Source organism: Hemitrygon akajei, chromosome 16 (genome assembly GCF_048418815.1).
Source record: "Hemitrygon akajei chromosome 16, sHemAka1.3, whole genome shotgun sequence".
Classification (NCBI taxonomy): Eukaryota; Metazoa; Chordata; class Chondrichthyes; order Myliobatiformes; family Dasyatidae; genus Hemitrygon; species Hemitrygon akajei.
Genome location: NC_133139.1, coordinates 49,871,662 through 49,886,912, shown reverse-complemented (window position 1 = coordinate 49,886,912; position 15,251 = coordinate 49,871,662). Strand labels below are relative to the sequence as shown.

Genomic DNA, 15,251 nt, shown 5'->3' with positions numbered 1-15,251 from the left:
TTAGGACAAGTTTCTACATTATCCATAAGTCCACCAGTCTTTGTGCCATCTGCAAATGTACTAACCCATCCTTCCACTTGTTCGTCCTAGTCATTGATAAAGATCATAAAGAGCAGGAGTTTCAAAACAGATCCCTGCAAAACACCACTAGTCACTGACCTACAGGTCCATATGTCTTCTATGGGCAAGCTGAATCGGAATTCACATAGTCAAATTTCTTTCTTTCTTTCTTTTCTTTTTCAATCTTTTTATTAGTATTAAAAATATTATGAACAAAATACAGTTAATATATTAATAAAGGAATTACAAACATACAAACTCCCATTACACATAAAGGAATACATAAGCAATGAATACAGTATTAATAAGTTTTCCCAAAACATGAACCATATAGTATATATATGAACAAGGTAAATCTAGATATTTCATAATATATAATATATAAAAAAAGAAAAAGAAAAAAAAATATATGCAAAATTACTAACCTACTAATCTAATATCTAAGGGAAAAAAAAGAAAAAAAAAGAGAAAAAACTAAAGAAAAAGAGAAAAAAAAGGGCTGTTTATAGTATCTCACAAGAATACATAAACATCAATGTTGTCAACTCCGATCCTCTCAACATACATGCGATTAAAGCTAAAAAAAACCAATAAGCTTGGCACAGGGCCATATTACATCATATGAAAATATTGAATAAATGGTCTCCATATCTTTTCAAATTTAATAGAAGTATCAAATACAGCACTTCTAATTTTTTCTAAATTTAGACATAACATAGTTTGAGAAAGCCAATGAAATACCGTGGGAGGATTAATTTCCTTCCAATTCAACAAAATAGATCTTCTAGCCATCAAAGTGAGAAAAGCAATCATTCGACAGGCGGAAGGAGATAAATGGAGTGAGTCCATCATCGGTAAGCCAAAAATTGCAGTAATAGGATGGGGTTGTAAATCGATGTTCAGTACCGCAGAGATAATATCAAAAATATCTTTCCAATATTTTTTCAAAAGCGGACATGACCAAAACATATGAGTTAAAGACGCGATTTCTAATTGACATCTGTCACAAATAGGGTTTATATAAGAATAAAAATGAGCTAATTTATCCTTGGACATATGGGCCCTATGTACAACCTTAAATTGTATTAATGAATGTTTGGCACATATAGATAATGTATTAACTAATTGAAGAATTTTATCCCAATTCTCAATAGAAATAATAAGATTGAGCTCTCCCAATCATTTTTGGTCTTATCAAAGGGCACTGAACGTATCTTCATAATTATATTATAAAGTTTTGATATAAGCCCTTTTTGAAAAGGGTTTAATTCAAACAAACTCTCCAAAATATCTGAAGACACAAAATTTGGAAACGTAGGAAGTACCGTACTTAAAAAATGCCTAACCTGTAAGTATCTAAAAAAATGATATCTAGGCAAATTATATTTATTAGATAATTGCTCAAAAGACATAAAACAATTGTCCAAAAATAAGTCGGAAAATCTTAATAAACCCTTCGTTTTCCAAGCCGAAAAAGCTTAATCTATAATTGAGGGATGGAAAAAACAATTAGCTACAATAGGACTATTTAAAACGAATTGAGTCAACCCGAAAGATTTCCAAAATTGAAACCATATATGTAAGGTATATTTAACTATCGGGTTGTCAATTCGTTTCGGCAATTTAGAAAGAGCAAAAGGGAGAGATGTCCCTAAAATAGAACCCAGAGCATAACCTGATACCGATTTAGTTTCCAAACTCACCCAATGAGGGCCAAAAGGACCATCCCATTCTTTCAACCAACATAACAAATATCTAATATTAACTGCCCAATAATAAAATCTGAAATTGGGTAATGCCAACCCACCTTCCTTCTTTGTCTTCTGTAAGTATGTTTTACCTAACCTGGGATTTTTATTCTGCCATATATATGAGGAAATTTTTGAATCAACATTAGTAAAAAAGGATTTCGGAATAAAAATTGGTACCGCTTGAAAAATATATAAAAATTTAGGTAAAATAACCATCTTAATAGCATTAATCCTACCTATCAGAGATAAAGATAATGGTGACCACTTAGTAAACAAGCCTTTAATCTGATCAATTAAGGGTAGAAAATTAAACCCAAATAATTCTTTATGGTTTTTAATCCCTAAGTAAGTAAAAGAATCTGTTTGCATATCTTCAAGAATTCACAATAAAATCTTAACGATAAGCCCGAGAAAATAGCAAGAATCTTTTGGTGTAGGTAACAATAAGTTGAATAAGGGTGATCAAAGGTTAAAAAAAGTAAAGGTTATGGAGCGGATCTGAAACAGTACTCACTCCATGAGCGTCTCCCGCTGACTCCCAAATTTCCTTGGATCCTATGCCTCCTGACTTTCTGAATAAGCCTGAATAAATTCCATGTAAACCACATCCATTGTAAAGTCCCATGATGATGTAAAGATCATCGCCAAAGGCGCTGCAACCTCTTCCCTCACTTCCTTTAGTAACCTGGGACATGTCCCACCCAGTCTGTGACCCCTGCAGCAATCCTTCAATCACATGTTCATCTTCCAGATTATCCTATTGTTACTGTCACTAGTGCGTGCCACAGGCAGCAAACCAGAGGTAACTACCCTTGAGGTCATGTTTTACAATTTCCTGCTTACCTCCCTATATCAAACACAAGAAAATCTGCGGATGCTGGAATTTCAAGCACCACACACAAAATGCTGAAGGAACTCAGTAGGCCTCCCTATATTCTCTTTTCAAAACGTCATCCCTTTCCCTACCTATGTTGTTGGTACTAATAATGTACCATGACTTCTGGTTGCTCACTCTCCCACTTTAGAATGCTGTGGATCTAATTTGAGATGTTCCTGACTCTGGCACCTGGGAGGCAACATACCATTCAGATGTCTCTTTCATGTCCATGGAATCCAGCATCTCTGAGCCAGGCTTAGTGCTTGATCTGTGGTCAGTGCCGTTTTTACCTGGTAGGTCGACCTCCCCAACAGTATCCAAAAATTGTATACCTGTTACTGAGGGGCATGGCCACAGGGGTACTCTGCACTATCTGCCTATTTCTTTTCCCTCTGGGTGACAGTCACCCAGCTACATCCTCCTGCAACTGAGGTGTGACTATCTCCCTGTAGCTCCTATCTGTCACCTTCTCATTCTCCTGTACAAGGTGAAGGTCATCCATTTGCAGCTTCAGTTCCCTAACATGATGTGTAAGGAGCTGCAGCTGAATGCACTTCATGCAGATGTAATTATCGGGGAGACGGAAGGTCACTGACCTTGGACCCATTTTCACTACACTAAGTACTAAAGACAAAGAAAGTAGTAAACTTACCGGAAACCTACCTTAACATCCCCCTGTCCTTTCCTCAGCCTCTTGAGCTCAAGCCACTCTAACACTGTCTCATTCCTACATCTCATTATTGGCCCATGCCAAGTGCTTAATTACCCAATGATTGCAAAAATGCTGAAAGACCCGACTGTCCCCACTTGCTTTTTCAAACGCACACTTAGACTCCATAAGCTGATTGTAAGAGCTTGAAAAGATGTCCATCCTCTGTTACCCTCTGTCTATTTATTACCAAGCCAATTTTGGGTCCAGTTTAGCAAAATGCCTTGGATCCTTTGTTCCTCAACTTTCTGCACTTACTTTTAGGGACCTTATCAAAAGGGTTACTAAAGTCTGTGTAAACCATGTATATCTCCTTGCTTTAATCAACTTTCTGAACTTCAGATCATTCAGATTTATGAGATGTAATCTCCCCAGCACAAAGCTCCTAATCAGTCCTTGTCTTACAAGTGGAACATAAATCATGTTCCACAGAATCTTCAACAACTTCCCTGATCTGATGCCTGTAGTTTCCAGTCTTCCCCCTGTTTCCCTTTTTGAACAAGGGAGCAACATTAGCTATCCTCCAGCTTCCTGGTACTCTGTTTATGGCTAACAAGGATGCAAAAATCTCCATAAGATCTACAGCTGTATCCTCCCTGCTTCATTTGGCATCCTGGGATAGATCCTGATAAGTCCTGAAGATTTATCCACCCTAATGTGTGCCAGTACATCTTCATACAGATGTACTCCAGAATATTAACAGAATTCTTCCTTAATGTTTCCACACCCTTCTCCCTACTCCACATGTAGGTTATCCTTTTGGTCTCTGAAGGGTTGTATTCTTTTCTTAGATACCCTCTTGCTTTTAATATATTTATAAAATGCTTTTGAATTTCTCCTTAATTATACTTGTCAAGGTCATATCATGGCCCCTTTATACCTTCCAGACTTTTTTCTTGCTTCCTCCTGTATCCCCTTATTAACCTCAAAGGATTTACTTGATGCTAATTTCTTATTCCTGAAATATACTTGCTTCTTTTTCCTGATTGGCTCTTCAAAAACCTTTGCTATTGTAGGTTTCCTAAACTTGCCATCTTTGTTTCTGTGTCTTTCTTTTTTTTTTGGCATCTTTGTCCCTGTGAGTACAGGTTATCTTTAAACCTTTTACTGTTTCACTTTTGAACACCTCCCACTTATGGATGTTGTTTTCTCATCCTGCAGCCACTTCCAGTCTACTAATGCAAAGTGCTGTCTTATGTTATTGAAAACTACCTTCCCTTTTTTAGGGCCCTTTCTCTTGTTATGTACCAACAGCAATAGATATGAAATTGAGTCGGGTTTATATAAATGAACAACAAAATTTATTAACCTCTACTCAAGAACATCGAAAAGTAAACAAACGACTAACTTAATGGAAGTTAACAGTGTTATACGTCTATAGTTATCAAACAGTCGAACTTAGAGATAATTCTCAACAGAGCTTATTCAAGCACAGTCTTAAAGTGGTAGTTTAATAAGTCCATATGATTCATAAAGTAAGTGAGAGGAGAGACTTCCCAAACCAGCAATGAGCAATCCTTGAAGAAAAGACGAAACTGTTGATGCAGATCCCAGCCGAGAAATGCCTTTTCTGAAGAGATAGAACCATAGAACATTACAGTACAGAAACAGGCCTTTTGGCCCTTCTTGGCTGTGCCGAACCATTTTTCTGCCTAGTCCCACTGACCTGCACCTGGACCATATCCCTCCATGTACCTCTCATCCATGTACCTGTCCAAGTTTTTCTTAAATGTTAAAAGTGAGCCTGCATTTACCACTTCATCTGGCAGCTCATTCCACACTCCCACCACTCTCTGTGAAGAAGCCCCCCCAATGTTCCCTTTAAACTTTTCCCCCTTCACCCTTAACCCATGTCCTCTGGTTTTTTTCTCCCCTAACCTTGGTGGAAAAAGCCTGCTTGCATGCACTCTATCTATACCCATCATAATTTTATATACACCATATCCTGGTTATATGCGGGGGATATGTTCCTCGCAATCGACGCATAATGTGAAAACACATAATGTGAATAATTATTTAAATGGACAAAATAGGGATGCGCTCCAGGGGACTTCCTAAATATGTTTTATCTGTAATTTATTCACATTTTCATACCAATATGACACAAAAGCAGTACCACAAGGCAACATTCATATTATATTTCATCAATTTAAGGTAATATTCAACGTAATAAATCATAGAAACTTAATATACTGGATCAGCGGGAGACGCTCATGGAGTGAGTACTGTTTCAGATCCGCTCCATAACCTTTACTTTTTCTAACCTTTGATCACCCTTATTCAACTTATTGTTACCTACACCAAAAGATTTTTGCTACTTTCTCGGGCTTATCGTTAAGATTTTATTGTGAATTTTGGAAGATATGCAAACAGAAATGGCTCTTAGATCCAAAGGACGAGAACCGGGGCGAAACCCGAACGGTAATGGAAAGAAGCTAGCTCAACCGCAACGCACTGAGTTAACTTATGAACTGCTTATGGAGGTTTTGGATAAAAAATTTGAGGAACAACATCAGGCTTTTCAACGAGATATAAAGGCTTTTCAAGATTATATGGTTAAGACGGATTCAATAATTAACCAGCAGCAAGCGCTTATCGCGTCTCTGCAACATGAAGCGCGGAAACGAGATTTGACAATTGAAAAATTGCAACAGGATTTAATTTTGACCATTAAACTGGTGGAGACACTTAAAGCCAAGAGTGTCGATTTGGAGAATCGGTCCAGAAGACAGAACCTACGCATACTTGGTCTCCCAGACGGCATAGAAAAAGGCGATCCTTCGAAATACTTTGCTCAATTTCTAAAAGATGCGTTTCTGTCGGTTTTTCCAGAAAACCCCCCGGTACTTGACCGAGCACATAGAATTTGGAGTCGTTCACCGACGGTTTCAGATAAGCCCCCGGTGGTAATCGTCCGATTTCATTACGTACACGACAAAGAACAACTCATTCGTGAAGCTCGAAGGGCTGGGATGATTAAATTTCATGATTATTGCTTTCGTTTGGTGGAAGATTTTAGCCCAGAAGTTATGAAGAAAAGGCTGCTTTTTAAACCTCTGATGTCTGAATGTTATGAGAAAAATCTAAAACCTGCGCTCTTATACCCGGCGAAGCTCAGGATTTCCCCCCCGAATGCTCCGCGTAAAGTATTTCTGTCTACCTTTGAAGCGAAAAAGTATTTGGAGGAGAACTTCCCTACTGATACAGTTACTACTCTCTAATAAATGAGTGATTCTGATCGTGATAGATGGTTTTCGATTCCTTAAACCAGGGTTAGTCTCTGGTTATTGGTGTAGGTTTATCCTATACTTCATATTTAAGTTAAAGTGTGTTTTCGTTATATTAATCGCTTTGTCTCATACACTTTAACTACTATACTATATTTTTGTCTATTATTTTTGTTCCCTTGAAGGTATATTTTTAACCTTTCAAAGTGAATTTTTTGTTTAATATCAAGATAATGGTTTTTTGCAAAGTATTGGTTTTGTTTAAGATGGCGTTATTGTTTCTTTTTTTTTCGTCTTCTTCCTATAATGCATCGCTTATCATAGTTTAAATACTTCTTGATTTGTTTGGGTTATAACCCGATTTATAAACTTTTAGTGATTATACTCCCTTTTTCTTTACAACTCAGCATATTAAGAAGCATAGTTTTTAGTACTGCGATCATAATTCTTAAAGTTTGGGTGGTTTTTTTTATATATCCTTTAAACACGGAGTGGTCTGCCGCTGATATGGGGGTAGAGTTAGTCTCATTTTTTCTTTTTTCTAGCCATATTTTGGCTTTTTTTCTTTTTCATGTGGGGGTGGGGGTTGGTCTGTTTTCCTTTTTAATTTTTCTCTTATCAATTTGTTTTAGTTTTTTTACTTGGGCTGTTCTTGAACTACAAATATGTCTACGATGTCGTCACTTCCGGGTCCGCTCTTTATTTTTGTTCCTCTTCCGGGTACATGAGTTTATAACATGGTTAACCCTTTATATACCAAAGGGATGACTTTAGAAACATGGCTCAAACCATTAACTTTGTGTCTTGGAATACTAATGGATTAAACCATCCGATTAAACAAAAGAAGATTTTCAAAGTATTCCAAAGACTTAATGCTCATATCATTTTTGTACAAGAAACTCATGTGAGGAAGGAGGACAAATATCGCTTTTTTAGGTCTTGGCGGGGTCAACAGTATCATTCGAATTCGAATACCAAAGTTAAGGGAGTTTCAATTTTTATTGACTCCTCTATTGCATTTGTTCAACATGATATCCTTTCGGATCCGAATGGTAGATTTTTGTTAATTACGGGTTTACTCGGTAATAAAAAGGTTGCTATGGTTAATGTTTATGCCCCAAATGTGGATTGTCCTGATTTCTTTAAGTCCTTATTTACTTCTTTACCTAATTTAAATGAATATAAGTTAATAATGGGTGGTGACTTCAATTGTTGTCTAATTCCTTTGATGGACAAATCTACACCTATTCAGACTCTACCCAATAAGTCGGCCACTTGTATTAACTCCTTTTTGACTGATAATGGAGTTTTTGATATTTGGAGATTTCGTCATCCTAATGACAAAGAGTTTTCTTTTTTCCCACATGTTTATCACTCCTATTCGAGAATTGATTATTTTTTTATTGACTCTTGTTTTATTCCATCGGTAATTGGTTGTAATTATGATATTATAGCTATTTCCGACCATGCTCCATTAAAACTTTCTATTAATTTTACGGATACAGCTTTAAGTGCTAGACAATGGCGATTTGACTCTACCTTATTGCAAGAGCCGGACTTTATTAAATTTATGAAGGAACAGATCGATTTCTTCTTTTCAACTAATTCCACGGAGGATATCTCTTGCAGAATACTTTGGGACACTTTTAAAGCGTATATACGTGGACAGATTATCTCTTATTCTGCTGGTCTGAGAAAACGCATTAAGAAGGAAACTCTTTTATTGGTTGATAAAATTAAAGAGATTGACAAGAAATATTCGACTACTCCTAGCAAGGAGCTTTACAAACAAAGGGTTGAACTTCAAATGGAACATAGTTTATTACTCACATCTCTGATTGAAAATCAATTAATGAAAACCAGATCTGATTTTTATATACATAGTGATAAATCAGGAAAACTGTTAGCTAGTCAGCTGAAGAATGTTTCAGTTAAACGTCAAATCACTATGGTTCGTCAGCAGAACGGGGATTTGACAGTTAACCATGATGAGATAAATAAGTCTTTTCAAGACTTTTATACCTCCCTGTATCAATCTGAATTCCCTCAGGATCATAATACCATGTGTGATTTTCTCGGGAAATTGAATTTTCCAAAACTATCATCTGATGATCTTTCAGTAATAGATACTCCGTTTACGGATGCGGAAATTAAAGGGGTCATTTCCTCAATGAATTCTGGGAAAGCACCAGGTCCAGATGGGTACACAGTAGAATTTTTAAAATGTTTTTCTGCTACTCTATCTCCTTGGCTATGCAAGGTTTTTGAAGAAGCAATTAGATTGGAGAATTTGCCTCAATCTTTTTATAGAGCTTCCATTTCCTTAATACTGAAGAAAGATAAAGACCCTACTGATTGTGCATCTTATAGACCAATATCTTTATTGAATGTGGATTCTAAGATTTTTTCCAAGTTACTGGCTTCTAGGCTGGAGAAGGTACTACCCCAAATTATTTCGGAAGACCAAACCGGTTTTATTAAAAATCGCTATTTTTTCAATGTTAGGAGATTATTGAATATTGTTTATACTCCTTCACACAATACTTCAGAATGTGTTATTTCATTAGATGCGGAGAAAGCATTTGATAGAGTTGAATGGCCTTTCTTATTTTATGTGCTGGAGAAGTTTAATTTCAGTCCGACCTTTATTTCTTGGATTAAACTGATATATCAAACTCCAGTAGCCTCGGTGTTTACTAATAATCAAAGATCTCCATTTTTTCGTTTATTTCGGGGCACTAGACAAGGTTGTCCTCTTAGTCCATTACTATTTAACATCGCTTTAGAACCTTTGGCAATTGCCATCAGAGAATCACAGGATATTTTGGGTATTAATCGTGGAACAGATATTCATAAGGTATCTTTATACGCAGATGATTTATTATTATTCATCTCTAACCCTGAGAAATCTATTCCAGCAGTCTTATCATTGTTGGCTCAATTTAGTGAGTTTTCTGGGTATAAGTTAAATCTTAATAAGAGTGAATTGTTTCCTTTGAATAGACAGGTCCCAAACTATGGTATTTTACCGTTTAAATTAGTTAAAGACTCTTTTACTTACTTAGGGATTAAAATTACAAAAAACCATAAAGAATTATTTAGGTTTAATTTTCTACCCTTAATTGATCAGATTAAAGGCTTGTTTACTAAGTGGTCACCATTATCTTTGTCTCTGATAGGTAGGATTAATGCTATTAAGATGGTTATTTTACCTAAATTTTTATATATTTTTCAAGCGGTACCAATTTTTATTCCGAAATCCTTTTTTACTAATGTTGATTCAAAAATTTCCTCATATATATGGCAGAATAAAAATCCCAGGTTAGGTAAAATATACTTACAGAAGACAAGGAAGGATGGTGGGTTGGCATTACCCAATTTCAGATTTTACTATTGGGCAGTTAATATTAGATATTTGATATGTTGGTTGAAAGAATGGGATGGTCCTTTTGGCCCTCATTGGGTGAGTTTGGAAACTAAATCGGTATCTGCTTATGCTTTGGGTTCTATTTTAGGGACATCTCTCCCTTTTGCTCTTTCTAAATTGCCGAATCGAATCGACAACCCGATAGTTAAATATACCTTACGTATATGGTTTCAATTTCGGAAATTTTTCGGGTTGACTCAATTTGTGTTAAGTAGTCCTATTGTATCTAATTGTTTTTTCCACCCCTCAATTATAGATCAAGCTTTTTTGGCTTGGAAAACTAAGGGATTATTAAGATTTTCTGACTTATTTTTGGACAACTGTTTTATGTCTTTTGAGCAATTAGCAAATAAATATAATTTGCCTAGATTTCATTTTTTTAGATACTTACAGGTTAGGCATTTTTTAAGTACTTCCTTCATTCCCAAATTTTGTGTCTTCAGATATTTTGGAGAGTTTGTTTGAATTAAACCCTTTTCAAAAAGGGCTTATATCAAAACTTTATAATATAATTATGAAGATACGTTCAGTGCCCTTTGATAAGACCAAAAATGATTGGGAAAGAGAGCTTAATCTTATTATTCCTATTGAGAATTGGGATAGAATTCTTCAATTAGTTAATACATCATCTATATGTGCCAAACATTCATTAATACAATTTAAGGTTGTGCATAGGGCCCATATGTCCAAGGATAAATTAGCTCATTTTTATTCTCATATAAACCCTATTTGTGACAGATGTCAATCAGAAATCGCGTCTTTAACTCATATGTTTTGGTCTTGTCCGATTTTGGAAAAATATTGGAAAGATATTTTTGATATTATTTCGGCGGTACTGAACATTGATTTACAACCCCATCCTATTACCGCAATTTTTGGTTTACCGATGATGGGCTCACTTCACTTATCTCCTTCCGCCTGTCGAATGATTGCTTTTCTCACTTTGATGGCTAGAAGATCTATTTTGTTGAATTGGAAGGAAATTAATCCTCCCACGGTATTTCATTGGCTTTCTCAAACTATGTTATGTCTAAATTTAGAAAAAATTAGAAGTGCTGTATTTGATACTTCTATTAAATTTGAAAAGATATGGAGACCATTTATTCAATATTTTCATATGATGTAATGGCCCTGTGCCAGGCTTATTGGTATTTTCAGCTTTAATCGTATGTATGTTGAGAGGATCGGAGTTGACGACATTGATGTTTATGTATGCTTGTGAGATACTATGAACAGCCCTTTTTTTTTTCTTTTTTTTTTAGTTTTTTTTTAGTTTTTTCTTCCTTTTTTGTTTTTTTTCTTAGATATTAGATTAGTAGATTAGTTAACTTTCATATATAGATTTATTTTTTTTCTCTTTTTTTATATTATATATTGTGGAATATCTAGACTTACCTTGTTCATATATATACTATATGGTTTATGTTTTGGGAAAGCTTACTTATACTGTATTCATTGTTTATGTATTCCTTCATGTGTAATGGGAGTTTATATGTTTGTAATCCATTATTAATATTTTAATTGTATTTTGTTCATAATATTTTTAATACTAATAAAAAGATTAAAAGAGAAACTTAATATACTAAGGTATACAGTTGTCACCAACAGTGACAGTTGTGTTCGCTCCAGGAGATGAGTGGTTGTTGTGGTGTTGGGATCATATCAAGCACAGCAAGGGGTGAAGGAAGACTCACAGAACTCTTAGAACTCCCAGCAGCAGGAGAAGACACCGGTTTGAATAAAGTGGTGGGGGTTGTTTTTTCAGCATAAATTTGCTTGTCGGGAAGAAGGGTTAACGGCAGGGAACAACTGAAATGCTGACTTCGTTCTAAACTTGGGTCCATGTCAATCACCATTTGTGCCAAGTGTTCCGGCTTTCACCATTCCCTCACCGTTGGGTAACTCCCGGGATTTTCAAAATCGTCTGTTGCTTGCAGCATTTGAGAGATGGTTCGTTGTAAAAAAAATACGCCTTGAATGTGGATCACACCTGGGTCGAGTGGCTGAATCAGCGATGTTGTGTTAGGCAGCAGGAAACGCACTGTTGTGTTAGGATGAATGCTTAGGATGAATGTTTAGGATGGGCTGACGCATTGTCAAGCAACAAAAGAACTTTAAAGGCAAGATTCTGTTCCCGGCAGTAGCGTCCCAGAGCTGTGTTACCTTCACCTGATGCCGTGCTGTTAATAATTTCCAACTTTCTTTCAAGTGTTAAAGCAGTTCTCTGCTGCTGGGCTGATGGCCCAGGACATGACATCAGACACTTAGGAGGCATAGTTAATTTACATAGTTGCCTCAAGGTAATCAGCATCTTGTTGCTCTGGCATTGATAGTTGGGTCAGGGTCATAAAGAAACTTACATCATGTAGTATTTTAATTAACTTTACTTTTAATTTCAGACTGACCCTTTTGGGAGTGCTGATCCTTTCGCACTGGCAGCATCCAAGGGCCCAGGTGAGCTGATGCTCAATAGTTTTTTGTTATAAAGTGACTGACTATTACTGAATGCTGATAATACAGAACAGCAAACATCAGAAGATAAAGTTGAAAGTATCACCATTCACATCTCTTTCAGGACATCCTGTACTATTTCATACTAAAACAAGCATTCTTGTTTAATTACTAGTATTACAAAAAGAATGTAACAACATGAAATTTACACATTTGATTAGATGGAATCACAAATATAGTTGTGGGGGCAGGGGAAGAAGGGATTGAAAGGGTGCAAGAATAGATGAGAGGAAAGGGAAGGAAAGGAAAGAAGATGAATATGAGTGGACAGATCTTAGTGTACTCATAATATTTTTACAAAACTGAAAAATACACATACACTCTTCATGTTTACAGTACTGTATTCCCATTTCGATTTTGTTATTAGCCATTAATTAATGGTTGGTTCAGTTCACATCTAGCAGTGTGTAGAATTTCTATTATTAAGATGAGGTTGTATTGAAAAACTGGGAATTCTTAGTAATATTTGCTGACAGTTAAGGCCATAAGATATAGGAGAAGAATTAGGTCATTTGGCCCATTTAGCCTGCTTGCTATTTCAGCATGGTAGATCCAGTTTTCTTCTCAGCTCCAATCTCCTGACTTCTTCCCATATTCTGTCATGCCCTGACCAATCTAGAATCCTTTAACCTCTGCTTAAATATGCATAAAGACTTAGCCTCTACAGCTACCTGTAGCGAAGAAGTTTACAGATTCACCACTCTCTGGCTAAATAAATTCCACCTCATCTCTGTTCCAAAAGGACGCATCTCTATTTTAAGGCTGTGTCCTCTGGTCTTAGACTCTCTCATCATAGGAAACATCCTCTCTACAATCACTCTATCAAGGCCTTTCACCATTCAATAGGTTTCAATGAGGTCACCCCTTATTCTTCTGAATTCCAGTGAATACAGGGCCAGAGCCATCAAACGCTCTTTATATGACAAGCCATTCAGCCCTGGAATCATTTTCGTGAATCTCCTTTGAACTGTCTCCAGTTTCAGTTCATCCTTTCTAAGAGGTCCAAACTTGCTCATAATACTCCAGTTGAGGCCTTGCAAATGCTTTATGAAGTTTCAACATTACATCCTTTCTTTTATATTCTAGTCCTCTTGAAATGAATGCTAACGTCGCATTTGAAAGGCACACAGGGTCGTAAAAAGTGCTTTCAGCACATTGGCCTTCATAAATCAGAGTATTGACTACTGGAGTTGATTTGCTACGTTCAGATTCTGTATGCCACCCACCTACAGGAAAGATGCAATAAGATTGAAAGCGTACAGAGAAAATTGACAAGGATGTTGCCAAGAGTTGAGGATTGATTTATAGGGTAAGGTTGAATAGGTTAGGACTTTAATCCCTGGGGCATAGGGGAATGGGGGGAGATTTGCTAGAGGTACACAATATTATGAAGCGCATATATAGGGTAAATGTAAGCATGCTTTTTCCACTGAGGTTGGGTGATATTAGAACTAGAGGTCATGGGTGAGGTTGAATGGAGAAATGTTTAAGGGGAAACCGAGTGGGAACTTATTCACTCAGAGAATGGTGCGGATGTGTAATGAGCTGCTAGCGGAAGAGGTGGATGTGAGTTTGATTGCAACATTTGAAAGAAGTTAGGATAGGTACATGGATGTGAGGGTATAGAGGTCTACGGTCCAAGAGCGGGCACATAGAACTAGGCACAGTAACTGTTCAGCACAGACTAGATGGGCCAAAGGGCCTGTTTCTGTTCTGCAGTGCTATATGACTATGATGAAAGGTCTATGTGTATGGAAGAGCAAGATATGAGGGATCTGTATAGGAGGTTGAATATCTAGAAATAAAGATGCTGCAAAATAGGGTACCAATATAGGCTGAAAATCAAATAGTCTAAAGATGAACAGGTATGTATCCAACCCATGAGAGTGTGCTGTCATCATGTTCCAAGCCTTACTCCCCTACCCATGTGTAGGGTTATCTAAGTTACTGACTAATTTTGTGATAGTCATGGAATATGTAGTTACATCACAATTGTACAATGACTATACTTCTACTCATTCATTTGACAGGATATTTACATCACTCATTGAATATTCCTGATGGACTTTGAAATGGAAATTACTTGATGTACTCAATTCATGCTGACATAAATCTTTTACTTTTTAAATCCAATGATCATTTGTCTCGTTCATCAGTTTGGCTGGACTGTGATTACATAATTTATGTAAATGAGCACAAGTCTGCTGCAGTAGAATTTAACATTTCCATATAAGGCTACACTGCATTAATTTGGTGTAGTACATAAAATATTCATCCACCTTTGATTATGAATTATGATCACTTGTTACAATCTCCTTAAGACAAGAAGTAAGTGATTTAACAAGACAAGACCTGGCACATGAGTGACTGCCAAAGCAAAGTTGATCTACAGTTGCTCATTAAAATAATAATCACAGTACTGTATTTCCTCTCTATTACAGTGAGATCACTGAAAATAAGTAAGACAGTGGAGTGAGATAACAACTCTAAAATAAATTCAGAGTTCTTATCAAATAAGTTACGAGTTAATTTATTTGACAGTTAATGATGCTTAACCACACTAAGCAGTTGGAGCTGGAACTGGATGAACTCTGGATCATTTGGGAGGCTGAGGGGGTGATAGATAGGACATATAGAGAAGTGACTACACCCAAGGTGCAGGAGACAGGAAACTGGGTGATAGTCAGGA

General features: G+C 36.4%; 1 protein-coding gene across 6 annotated transcripts in view; it reads left to right on the top strand.

Annotated features, from left to right (window-relative positions):
* Window positions 1-15,251, top strand: part of eps15l1a (epidermal growth factor receptor pathway substrate 15-like 1a) — a 487,464-nt gene that overhangs the window by 267,485 nt on the left and 204,728 nt on the right. For all 6 annotated transcript variants that reach the window (XM_073068849.1, XM_073068851.1, XM_073068850.1 and 3 more), the window contains one exon: window positions 12,451-12,505. In XM_073068849.1, the coding sequence (XP_072924950.1) occupies window positions 12,451-12,505 (55 nt within the window). The remainder of the gene's footprint in view (window positions 1-12,450; window positions 12,506-15,251) is intronic.